At 45.8% G+C, this 13,028-nt stretch overlaps 1 protein-coding gene across 1 annotated transcript in view; it reads right to left on the reverse strand.

Annotated features, from left to right (window-relative positions):
* Positions 1-4,879: 4,879 nt before the first annotated feature.
* The window catches only part of fhod1 (formin homology 2 domain containing 1), a 35,330-nt gene continuing 27,181 nt past the window's right edge, over positions 4,880-13,028 (reverse strand). The window contains exons 20-29 of the mRNA XM_036217469.1: positions 12,813-13,025; positions 10,549-10,704; positions 10,290-10,472; positions 9,053-9,172; positions 8,588-8,749; positions 8,324-8,514; positions 8,066-8,258; positions 7,715-7,892; positions 6,415-6,591; positions 4,880-5,715 (exon numbers count right to left, since the gene is read on the reverse strand). Of these exons, the coding sequence (XP_036073362.1) occupies positions 5,633-5,715; positions 6,415-6,591; positions 7,715-7,892; positions 8,066-8,258; positions 8,324-8,514; positions 8,588-8,749; positions 9,053-9,172; positions 10,290-10,472; positions 10,549-10,704; positions 12,813-13,025 (1,656 nt within the window). The 3' untranslated portion in view covers positions 4,880-5,632. The remainder of the gene's footprint in view (positions 5,716-6,414; positions 6,592-7,714; positions 7,893-8,065; positions 8,259-8,323; positions 8,515-8,587; positions 8,750-9,052; positions 9,173-10,289; positions 10,473-10,548; positions 10,705-12,812; positions 13,026-13,028) is intronic.

Consider the following 13,028-nt stretch of genomic DNA (forward strand, 5'->3'; position numbering starts at 1 on the left):
GCTACTCCGGCCAAAACCTGAGGACCAGAACCAGAACATTTCAGACGACTTCGTCTGCTGGCTGTTATATTAGCATTATGCTAGCTCATTTGGCATTCACTGAGCTAATATTTTAGCTAAATGCTAACCTTTTTGGCCTTTCTTGAGGTTTTTCAGGCTAGTTTAGAGTTTAGCTAATATTTTAGCTTTATGTTTGTTGTCTTTGCTAATTTAATCTCTTTCCCAGTTTTTTGGGCTATTTGGAGTTTAGCTTGTATTTAAGCAACATGCTAACAGTTGTGGCTAATTTAAACAGTTTGCCTGTTTTATTTTTAGGATAAATTTGACTTTAGCTAATATTTTAGCATTATGCTAGCTCTTTTATCATTCACTGAGCTAATATTTTAGCATTATGCTAGCTCTTTTATCATTCACTGAGCTAATATTTTAGCATTATGCTAGCTCTTTTGGCATTCACTGAGCTAATATTTTAGCATTATGCTAGCTCTTTTGGCATTCACTGAGCTAATATTTTAGCTAAATGCTAACCTCTTTAGCCTTTCTCTAGCACCCTAATACCTTTCTGTATCTCATCACTGCCCTTTTATCTTGTCGTTTGCTGGAGAACTCCTTCACTCAATTCCCTCTGAGGGTCCAATAAAGTCTTCCATCTATCTAATGAAAACTGCTGATGAATTCTGATGTTTACGTTGATTAAGCCGATCTTTAAGAGCAAACAATTCAATAAAACTAAAAAAGAAAAAAAAAAATCTGAAAAAAATCTGATTCACATTAAAAAAACAGCTGATAACATCTCAGTAAGTGAAATCTAAGGTTTCTACGGGTGAATCTCTGGTCGGAATGTCCTCATGGACATGATTGGACGTCGGGTCTGATCACGTAGTTTATGACTCGATCAGATTCTGATCTTGCTTCCTGACCAGGGATCTATTTTATTCTCATCCTTATGATCAGTGCTATACATCTCAAGCCTATTATTACAAATGAATATTCTGAATTCATTCAGTGTGTGAATGGGTGAATGGGTGAATGGGTGAGTGGGTGAGTGGGTGAATGGGTGAATGGGTGAATGGGTGAATGGAACTGTGACTCTAAAAAGCTGAACAAGCAAAACCTCATTAATCATTCCAGTCTTTCTCCTCTCGGAGTTTCTGGTATTTCTCCAGTTTCTCATCTTTGGGAAAAAGTAGTTAAAAGAATCTATATTTCATAAACAACTGAAACTAATAAATGTTTTATGAGCTATGATGACAGTTCTGAAGATCATGAAGATACAGTCACCAAGCTTTCTCTCATAACTAATTACCACCCATTTCTACTCGTTTATACTGAACTAGTTTCAGTAGTTTCACTGGTTGATCGTTGCACACTTGGTTGATGAAGTCACTCCACAGAAAAGCTCTGTTTAGGTGATAAATGATAAATAAGGTCAGAAAAAGAAAAATAGCAAAAGACATTTGTTCATTTTTTAATGTTACAAAAGTATCAGCAGATACACAAGATCAAATGACTGGGATTCAGATCAGATCAGATCATGGGGACATCTCCGCTCACATCCTAAAAGAAAAGAAGTGGAAGACCAAATCTGATGGAAATGCTGGTCATAACCACACTCACAGAGGTCAGAGGTCAATGTTTGAAATCTGTTTAGAAAGGAAACAGCTTGGTTCTTAAATCTGTCTGTGTTCAAACATCTCTTATCTTCAGCGTCTCAGTGAGCCGTCGGTCTCTGGATTACAGATTGATGAGGGAAATGAGGAAGTGAAGCGTCTACAGCGGCGCCGGAGGATCCGCCCTGGCCTTCAGCTCCGCCCCGTCCTTCAGCTCCGCCTCCATCTCAGAAGGAAACGCTCTCTGTGGTTCTTGTTGGTGTTGAACAGAACCAGACTCTTCTGTTGTGGTTCCTGAGCCGGACTCTCAGCATTGGCTCACATATCAAACACTTTCCTCTGATTGTTGGGCGGGCCGGGAGCTGTGGTCACATGACTGCAGAAACACATTCAAATGGAGATGGGAGGTCCTCCTCTGACTTCATGGCGGCGTGCACGTCTGCAGCAGACAGTCTCGTCTGGTGGTCCTGATCCACGCGGCGAGACGCCACAGAGAACCGTCATCCGGCGGAGCTGGAACTGCCCTGGAGTGGGGGGGTTCGTCCAGCCCCCTAAAACCACATTTCCTCTATTTAGATCGTTTTTCTACTTCTCATTCAGGCCTAGATCGTATTTTTATCGTTAATTTGACTGTTTTGAGGAAGACAAAACGCCATCTGTCCATCAACAGCAGATGAACATTGTGTCAGTTCTTGTTTCTTCCTGATGCTGACAGTTGAAGAAAAGCTCTGAATGACCGGATGAATCAGACATTACCCTGAACTGGCTCAGGATTTTTATGATAAATGAAAGTTTTTGTTCCTAAACTTCGATATTATCTTACACTTTTAGACTTTGTTATGAACACATTGAGGTATCCAGCGTCACATCAGTCCACATGGAGCTGAAGACCAGTTGAAACCAGTTCGGTCAGGCTCCAAGGACTTCTCCAGACGGACAGAAACCTTCCAAAGTAAATCTTTCTTCAGTGTGATCATCAAAACGCCACCAAGTACCTTTTAGTTACTTAAAGATCCGTTCCAAAGCTGTGTTTGGAACAGTGGAACCAGGAGGACTTTGGGTTCAGAGGAACTCTGAGGCCTGGAGATCATCAGTGGGTTCAGCGTCTGGATAAACCAGAACAGAACTTAGAGGGAACCAGAACTCCCCAACAGAGAATGTCCGATCGGATCCCAGCTGCAGGTTTTCCTGAAGTGATTCGCGTCTCTCTGCTCTCAGGATCCCGACTGGTTGCCATGGACCCCCACCCACATGGAAGGCCTTCAGATTCAAAATGTCACTCCTGGGCAGGATTTAGAAGACTTAATCAGGGGACCTGCCGCTAAATCACGTCCAGCTCTGGCCTTAAACGTCTGTATGCAGCAGGCGGACTGCAGGGGGCGCTACTAATGAAACACTGACATCTGACGGGGTTTGGAGCACAAATTCACCCTGAGAAGCAGCAGAATGTAGACAATCCAGAAACATTAAAAACAGGATTAGGTGTCAGAGAATCCACAAAGATTACAAGACAACAAAGAAGTGATGACCTTTTCCAGATGAGTTTAGCAGCTAAATGATGGAGATCCCACATCGAACTGTCATGTGATCAGTGCTGTATAAAAACTGATACTCATTGATCGAGGGTAAAAAGATCTTTGATCCACAACATCCTGGAAATAATCCAAATCCAAGTGGGACTGACCCACAACCAGTTCTAGATTGAAGGGAACTATTAAGAGTACATAAAATATATATATCTCTATTTTAAACCGTTTTTATCAGTATTATTGTTCTTAAGAAAAGTCAACGTTTAGATGTGTTCCAGCTCCACAACCATCATGTTCATGCAGAATACATGAGCCAATTCATCCTGATGCAAAAACACGATAAGAATCATGTTTTTATACATAATCAAATGTAACTACTGCACGTATTTAAAAATAAAATCAGTTTGATAAACTGGATTTATCCGTATTAACATGTATTTCCTTAAATAAACTCCAGACTAAACTAATAACAGTCCTGATGTTTATGATGAATAATTCAAGTTTTCTGTTGAATTGTTTATCAAAGACATAATATAGATGATAAACGATGAAACGTCAAAGTTGTGCTTCAGGATTGCTGCTGTGGGATTCAAACCCAGGTGAATAAATCTGTCAGGACCACCTGTGGACACCGCGACAGCTCTGGAGATCGTTGGTTAAGACAGACGATCGGCCAGAGAGAGTTTGGTGGTCGTTGAACTGCTGAGTCACATTCAGAGAACTCTGGTAGGAGGAGCCGACTCGACGAAAAGGGTCATGTTCTTCCTTTTATGTCCAATTTCATTTCTTAACCCCTTAATGCCCATTGTCACAGATATACAACAAACCGCTTTGGCTCTAAAGTTAGTCTATTGAAAAGCGAAAACACAGCTGATTTTTTTTTAATAGCTGGACATAAATTCAGGTGTGAAGGGGTTAAAGAGTGATCAAGTACAAAACAAGCCATAAAGTATCTTTTAAAGGGATAAAATATAAACTCTAAACACGTTAAGACGATAACACGGTCTAAGATGAAGGTGCTGCTCTGCTTCCCAAATTCTAATTCAGCTAAAGTCCAATAAAAAGACACGGCAGCTCCCAGAATGCATTTAACCAATAGGAGGCCAGAACGGCCGCGTGACCAAAGAACCACAGACACATGCACGAAATATAATAAACACAATTTCAGCCAAACGGCTCCAACTGTCGTCTTCTTCTGTCTGGTCCAAAAATGCAGATAAACGTCCTTAATTTAAATAAAGTTTAACCTCAAATACAAAAGTGGTTTATACAAATATACTCCTGGTGTCAGAAGATCCACAACTCCTGAGAGAGATCGGATTATCACCAAGCATTGGTTCATCCATGGAGTGTTTCTGCCGTAGCAGCATGTTGGTTTGATCATTTTATGACTGCAAAAAAATAAAAACATTATTTCACCGTAAGCGACAAAGAAATAGATGTTTTTAATAGTTGATGAGTGAAACTACAGTGGCTGAGAATCACCAAGAAAAGAGAAAGTAACGACCGTACGCAGAAAATATGTGTAAAAAAAAACAAAATTAACACCAAAACGATGAGTAAAAATGATCAATAAACCTTCAAGAATCTGCTGTGTCAGGTTGACACACCTCAATGCAGCGATTGGCTGCCACCTGGACAGGTGTGGCTCAAAGTGGGCGGGGACAGTCGACTGTTTTCAGAATATTTATCTGTTTCAAGAAATGAGTGAAGGAAGAAACAAAACATCAGCATCAAAAGTTGATTTTTTTGGTAAATCTTTATTAACAACATCAAATACATTCAACGTTTCCTGTTTCAGTAAATTGTTGGTGTTGCTCTTCAAGTCGAAGCAAAGTTTCAGCGAGTCAGCATGAAGCAAACGTGGACGGAGGAGCTGAAGATGCACGACTACACCCCCCCCCACACACACACACACACACACACTCACACCTAAAACTGAATCTGCTGACTCATGCTTCATTTTGCTGAACTGTAACAGTTTCTGCTAAAAGAAAAAACATTTTATTTTCAGTAAAACTCAAAGTTCTGCGTGAAAACGAAGCGAGCGTGTGACGAGGATCCGTCCTCAGTGACGTTGTGCTCACCAGCGCCTCCTGTGGTCGTTACTGGTTTCATGCAACACTATTACTGGGACTGAAGTTCATCTGTGAACATCTTTAAACCCAAAGTGAAACGCTGCAGAAATACAACATTTGTGATGGTCCAGAACCAACAGAACACACAGCAAGCCGTTCCTCACATGAAGCAGACAGAAACCAGCAGCCCTGATCCATGACCTGGTTCTGATCCGGATCACAGGTGAAGAGGCGTTGAAGGCAGCGACAGACCGGAGCGGAGCGTAACCACACCACTGAGCTTAAAAACAGATAAAACACCTTTAGAAACGGCGCTCTGACCCCACAGACCAGGTGAGGTCACGGTCCAGCTGTGCAGAAGCTGGCGTCGGTTCTGTCTCGGTCTGTGTTCTGGAGATCCGTTTGCTGATCCGGATCAGACGGTCTCTCCGGGCCGGCTGCTGTTCTCCTGGATCTGGGCCATGTCCACGCCGAGGCCGCTCTTCAGAGTTCTCCTGACTGGAAGACACAGACGAGTCGGATCAAAGGTTCTGCTGCTTCTGACCCTGGAGGACCCGGTTCTAACCAGAGGTCAGAAACAGGAAGACACTCAGGAACCGCCTTCAGGCGTGAACCTGCAGACCATCCTCATTTCTCCCTTCATGAACCAAATCAGAGTTTCTGTCAAAGTTTGAGGATCCGGTTTGAACTCATTATGTGACCTTCTTCCGTCCATCTCTGGACCCGGTTCTGACCCGAAGCTTCAAGGTAAAGTGGAGGTTTCCTGCCTTCAGCGTGACCTCCACAGCAGCTGAAGACAGATTAATGCTGAAGTGAAAACAGAGACGACGCCGTGGATTAGAGATGTTTTGAACACCGTCCTGTTGTTGTGTCTAACAGACGTTGCGGCGCCGGAGACTCGACCTTCAGACCAGAACCTCCTCACCAGAACCGTGTGGATGTTTGACACATTTGTCAGTGAGGTCACTGGTAAGAATCGTGTCATTCAGCATGGTTCTGTCACTGGATTGGTCTTCAAACGTGACTAAAGTCCTCAGTCAAATGTCCCTAATACTTTTGGATCACTTTCATGTTTTCCTACAGCATGAATCAAAACTGATGACAAATAAAACCCCAGATGCCCGACCCGGAACCTCCCCAGAACCCCACGTTCTGGAACGCCGGGGCAGAGCTTTCCAGGTTTTCCTCTGCACTCACTGGACTTTCTGTTGAGGTTGGAGCGTTTGCGGGTCCTGGGGTTGGACGTTCGCTGTGAGGGATTCTGGCTCACTGTCTTCACCAAACGGTTCATGATCTCATCGGTGGCGTCGTCCTGGCAGCTGATCCCGTCGTCTCTGGCGCCAGACATCGGAGTCGGGCTACTCCGGCCAAAACCTGAGGACCAGAACCAGAACATTTCAGACGACTTCGTCTGCTGGCTGTTATATTAGCATTATGCTAGCTCAATTAGCTAACTTTACATCTACTGAGGTTTTTAAGTCCGTTTGGGATTTAGCTAATATGTTAGCAACATTTTAGCCGTTTTGGCTAAATTAGACATTTTCCATTTTTTAAGATAATCTGTTATTTAGTTAAGTAACATGCTAGCTTTTTCAGTTTTTTTGGCATCTGCTGGAGTTTTAAAAAACTTTTTTGGAATATAGGTGTTATATTAGCATTATGCTAGCTCTTTTAGCTTTCACTGAGCTAATATTTTAGCTAAATGCTAACCTTTTTGGCCTTTCTTGAGGTTTTTCAGTCTAGTTTAGAGTTTAGCTAATATTCTCTTCCAGTTTTTAAGCTAATTTGGGAATTAGCCAATAGCTAAGCAACATGCTAACTTTTTTAGCTTTTTGAAGCTATTTTGGTATTTACTGAGGTTTTTCAACCTAATTTGGAGTTGAGCTAACATTTTAGCTAAATGCTAGACTTGTTGGCTATTTGGGGATTTACTGAGGTGTTTCATGCTAGATTGGAGTTTAGCTAATATTTTAGAGATATGCGACTGATGTTTTGCCTAATTTAGATTTTTTTGTTTCAGGATCATTCTGAGTTATAGCGAACAGTTTATCTTTATTCTAACTCTTTTGGCTTAATAAGACAGTTTGCTTTTGTTTAGGCTAATTTGGCATTTAGCTATTTTAGTAAACTTTTAGCGTCAGCATTTTTAAGCTTTTACTTTCAGCATCTTCAGCTATCAAGCTCTAGCCTCTTTAGCGGCCACATTCAGTTTACAGCATTCAGACTAGCATTATTGTAGGTAATGCTAAATATTATTCTACCTGAAATTTCCCCACCGTGGGACGAATGAAGGACCATCTAATCCTATCTTATACACTTATGATTTGCAGTTCAAGATGAAATATTCCTTCCAGTATTTTGTTGAACACATGTATCTGAAAGTGCGAGTTAAATCTGATTTTTTTCGTCTTTATCATCCATTTACTGGCTGCTGCGACTGATGATCTCAACACTGCGGTACTCCGGTCAGAACCGAGCGCTGCTGCTTGCTTCTTACTTCTGACGGCTCGGGAGCGCCTCAGGCCTCGAGTATCTGCCGACAGGCTGGAGGAGCTGCTGATCAGCAGGTTCTTCATGTTCTCGTGCTCCTCCTGCTGCTCTGGTTCTGCCTCTGATGCCATTGAAACAAGGGAGGGCGTGTCCAGATCAGGCATAGCAGCGGAAAACTTCTCCATCTGTAAGACAGGAAATGTGCGGCTGAGATTTGCTGCCCTCAGAAACAAGCGTCCGCACCAGTCTGCCGTTTCCCTCCACAAACGGTGGCGTCTGTGAAGTGAGGACAGTTGGAGGATCCTCAGCAGAATTCCCGCTCGGCGGCCTCCCGCCGGCCCTCAGGACGAGGGGTTACCTCAGTGATCATCTTCCCTCTGGTCTTGCGGCGCTCCCGAAGCGTGGTTCGTTTCCGTTTGAGGGTGAGCACTCGATCTCGGCTGGTGCGATACTCCAGAGCGAACTCGCTGATGATGCGGCAGAAACTGGTCACCTTGATGTCTCTGACGGAGGAGGACGGCTGACCCAGGAACAGCAGGAAGGAGTGAAACCTGCAGCAGGACGAGCAGTGAGTCTCTGGTTCTGCTCCGAGGCAGCAGGGCGCCCGGCGCCGTACCTGTTGATGACCCTCCTGTGGACCACCTTCAGGATGATGATCCTCTGAGTGCAGTCCTTCAGGAACTCCGTCATCTTGGTCTTCAGCGCCGCTTTGGTCTCGTGTTTGGCCACCACCTTCAAGTTGTCCCATGATGCTTTGCAGCGTCTCTCCAGCTGAACCAGGTTCTCTGACAGCAGCTCAAAGTCTACCTGGAGGGACGGATCAGAGAGTCAGGAGCAGCTTCCAGCAGCAGCGAGGCCTCAGATGAGGGGCGGGGCCTACTTTGGCAGAGCGGGTGATGGCAGGAATCTCAGAGTAGACGTCCGTGGATTCGGGGTATTTATCCACCACCAGTTTGCAGGTGTGGTAGAGCAGAGACTGACGGTGGACGGTGTCCTTCACCTCTGTTACCTTCTCCAGGTAACCCAGTTCAAAGCCTTTCACCTGAACACCAGCAGCATCATGAAGATACAGCCATAAATACCGTCTGTATAGATTAATAGAAACTATTTCAATCAGATTTTATTTTTAGTTTACCAAACATCTTCAGGAAATGTGAAAACTCAATGAAAGATAAAGATGAGGCGTGAAACGATGAATGGATTTATATTCTATGATCTGTCTGCTCATCTAAAGGACCTCAACCATCAGGAGGGAAATACCTTTTGGATTAAGGCAATATTCTCACAAAAATATGAAGATGTCAAATGAAACTTGATTTATTCTGAGGACGGCCGGCGGACTCACGCTGGTGCTGTTGAGGAAGTTCCCGATGGCAAGCAGCGTCGCCAGGATCCTCCTGAAGGTCTGATTGGACGCCAGCTGCTCCATGCCCAGCTTCAGGTCGAACAGCGGCTCTGCGATCTCCTGCAGGGGGGGCACAGTCCGAGTTTCATCAGTGTTCTGCTGCTTCTCAGGGGGCATTTGTGCCCCAAACCCCGTCAGATGTCAGCCTTTCATTAGCAGCGCCCCCTGCAGTCCGTGACATTTTGAATCTGAAGGCCTTCCATGTGGGTGGGGGACCATGGCAACCATCCAAACTGGAGCTCAACTCCAAAATAGCCCCAAAAAACTGGGAAAATAACTACGTTAAAAAAAGTTTATATTTAAAACCACCAAAAAACAACAGAAAAACTTTGACGTAATCAATTTTGCCTGGTTCCTCTTTCCTGATGTCTTAGCTAGGTGGGGGGAGGGGCGGGGTTTTCTGTTAGAGCTTCTTGAAAACTTAGGGGGAAAGTCAAACAAACAGTTTGGGACGGCTTTAGGGTCAAAAAGGAAAGAAGAGGATGAAAAAACCGACTCAAAGCAGAAGTTTGTCTGTTTTAATTACATTCAGTTGCTTGGAAACCCCGCCCCCCGGTCAAAAAATACTTGTTTTTGTTGGTAAAATAAGAATTTAACTGGTGATGTAGTTTTTGTTTTTTCCTTTTCCTCTTTTTAAACTCTTAACAACGGAAATCTTTAACCTTAAACACTGGAGGTGCATGTCAGAACATCTGCCATGCTGAGAGACAGACCAGATGTTAGCGCCCCGGTTAGCGCCGATGTTAGCGCCCCGGTTAGCGCACATGTTAGCGCGCCGGTTAGCGCACATGTTGGCGCGCCGGTTAGCGCACATGTTGGCGCGCCGGTTAGCGCACATGTTGGCGCGGCGGTTAGCGCCGCAGCCATACATTGCAAAAATTGAGGGGTTAGGGTTTAGGGTTAGAAACCACGTCTAGATCACCGTGCGGCCCAGGCCCGGCCCTGGTTCCCTCTAAGTTATGTTCTGGTTAATGCTGAACCCACTGATGCTCTCCAGACTTCAGAGTTCACATGAACCCAAAGTCCTCCCACTGATCGTGTTTCTGGAAGGAGATGATTGTTGATGAACTCATGAAGCTTCTGAGCAAACTGGGAGGATTTCAGAAACCCGCCTGCTGATGGACTGAGTTACAGAGAGGACCATGAAGTCTGTGAGGTTCTGGTTCCTCCGCTTTACCTTCTCCAGAGCTTCGTAGTTGAGCTTGAAGGCCCAGAGCTGCAGGCGCGGCGTCAGAGCGCTGATGGAGGCCAGGCTCAGGAGGAACTGCTCTGCGGAGCCCAGAGGGACGTCGGGGTTGGCCAGCTGCGCCTCCTGGATCCTCTGCTTCTCCTCCTCTGTGGGGACCATGGTCAGGATCTTCTGCTCAGGAGACAGAAGGGTTTGGACCAGAACCCATGCAGCAGAATCCTGCGGGTGGCGTCAGAGAGCGGCAAACCTCGATCCCCTCCTTGCTGATGGCAAACTCGTCAAAGCTGAGGATGGCGCTCTTGATGACGTGGAGGGCGGGCAGGACCGTCATCCCGATGTTGATGGCGTTGCTCCTCTTTGGGTCCAGAACCAGAATCTCTGCCTTTTTGGTCTCGGGTCCTTTCTGCAGAGAAACATTAGAACCACAACTCAGTGACCCCTCCCTGACCTTTCTCGGCCACGCCCCCACCAAATGTTGCAGTTCCGCAGAAGACCACTAGAGGACGCTTGTTGAAAGACGGTCATCAACCCTCATGTTAAAAAGTTAGACAAAGGTAAGATTTTCTGTGTGGGGGGAGGGGGGGATCAAATCAGCTGATCTGGATTTTAACTGGATCATAATCTTATACTATATTATTGGGGACTATGTATTAACTATCAGGTGGGCGGAGCCATTGGTAAATTCTGTAAAAGTATCTTTTTACATTGTCCCGCCCACTCAGGGCCGGCCCAAGGTACCCCAGGCAGCCGCCTTGGGCGCCATCTGCTGGAGGGGGCGCCAGATTGCAATGAGTTTTTTTTTTTTTTTTTAACAGTTTGACACACCACACATGTCGCGTATAATGTTAAAAAATGTAATAATTCATCCATAAATAAAATAACTCAACAGTTTGACCGAATCAGTGCTGCGCCCCTCCTTGCCTGATGTAGCGGCTGTCGAAGCCTTGGGCGCCATGCAGCCCAGGGCTGGGCCTGCGCCCAGGTAAGACGTCCAAGTCTTTGGATTGGATGTCCACAGACTTGGACCTCTTTAGAGTCCATCGGAATGGGAGGTGTCGGAGGTTACGATTCGTCTAGACGGTTGATCTGGTGGTCTTGATGGGGATTTTTAATCTGTTTTTCCACCTAAACTCTTCAGTGAACCTCAGAGAAACTCTTCTTGTCTGAAGAGCTCAGAGGTTCTGGAGATCCGTCCTGCTGCCTTTACCACTGTAGTTTTTGGATGTTTCAGGGATTCTGGAGTTAAACTGAAACACCAAAGCAGATCAGTGTGTACAATCTCTGCTGTGCACATGTGTGTCTGTGGGGGGCGGGGCAAAGCACTTAAACTGTGAGGGGTCTGCATATCTGAAGACTTCTCCTGGGAGTAAAATGTCCAGCAGGAGAACTTTCGAGGTCAGACGGCGACTCCCACAGTTCTCCGAGCAACCACACGGACGTCCTGTGAGCGGGCAGCACCGTGACCCTGAAGGGACGACCCCTGGATGCCCTCTGACCTCCCTGGGGGGGCTGAACCCCTGATGAAGGCTCAGGGCTGGACGCTGTGCGGTCTGCTACTGCCCTCTGGTGGACAAACTGACGAGTTCTGACTGATGCAGCCGCAGGAAACAAACACTGACAGAGTTCAATTCATTCTGATAAAACTGGATGTTATTTTGGGGGAGGGGCTTAGTATCAAGAGGTGGTTGAACGTTTCGGTTTTTTATTTTCAGAATAAAAGCTAGTAAACAGAATGACATCACTTCCTGTCATCTTCAGGAAATTAAAGGAACTTTGACGCTTTGCGACAGTAGCAGCCTGAGTGTTTGTGGAACAGTTTCTCTGCAGAGGTTACGGGTTCGAGTCCCACCACCTTTAGGAGGAACTGAACCACAGACATGTTTTTGGAGCATTTTTCTGATTCTATAAAGAAAATTAAGATGAAAATTATTTTTGAGGATTTCTTTCTTCAAGTTGATGCAAATCAGGAGCAGAGAAAATAAATAATATTCATAATAACAAAATTATTTTGGCACGGGGGACGAGCGTATTCACAGATGGGGGGGGGGGGTCTGTACATCCATGGTGGTTCTTCAAAAGATCTTCAGCATTTACAGACCGACCGGGCGGTCTTTGAGCTGTTTCCAAGGATTTTTGACGTGATTCCTTCACGCTCCAAAAGCCACGCCCATGTGGGCGGGGTCTATGTAGCAGAAGGAAACACCTGAACTGTTTCTGTGGCAGAGTCCGGACCTCCGAACCATCAGAGGATCGTGACATCCCGACTCGGTTTGGTTGGAGTTGCTGAAACTTTAAACCACGCTGATGAAAACACCCTCAGCTGGAGCGCGGCGCCACGGCGCCGTTTGCAGAACAACAACCCCGTAACCTTCAGTCGAAGGCGGCCAGAAATAGTTTGTAACGTTAACCCGTTTCTTTCACTCAGAGCGGCATGAGAAGAACCGGATCGCAGGAGAGACGGCGGCTCATCGCCTCCAACTCTCCTCTCTTCCTGCCCCGCCCCATGGTTACCTTGGTAACAGACAGTTCCTTGGTTTTGGACTCAAACAGCTGTTCGAGGCGGGCGGTGTCCACCTCCACCTTGTCCAGGGACGCCCACACCGTCCCCCGACCGAAGCGGCACTTCTGCGGCCGGTCCGCCTGCTTCAGCTCCCTCCAGAACAGCTTCACCGTCTTCTTCTTCTGCAGGGGGGCGGAGGACAGGGGGCGGGCTGCACCCAGAAGGGG

The sequence above is a fragment of the Oryzias melastigma genome, linkage group LG3 (genome assembly GCF_002922805.2).
Source record: "Oryzias melastigma strain HK-1 linkage group LG3, ASM292280v2, whole genome shotgun sequence".
In the NCBI taxonomy this organism is placed as follows: domain Eukaryota; kingdom Metazoa; phylum Chordata; class Actinopteri; order Beloniformes; family Adrianichthyidae; genus Oryzias; species Oryzias melastigma.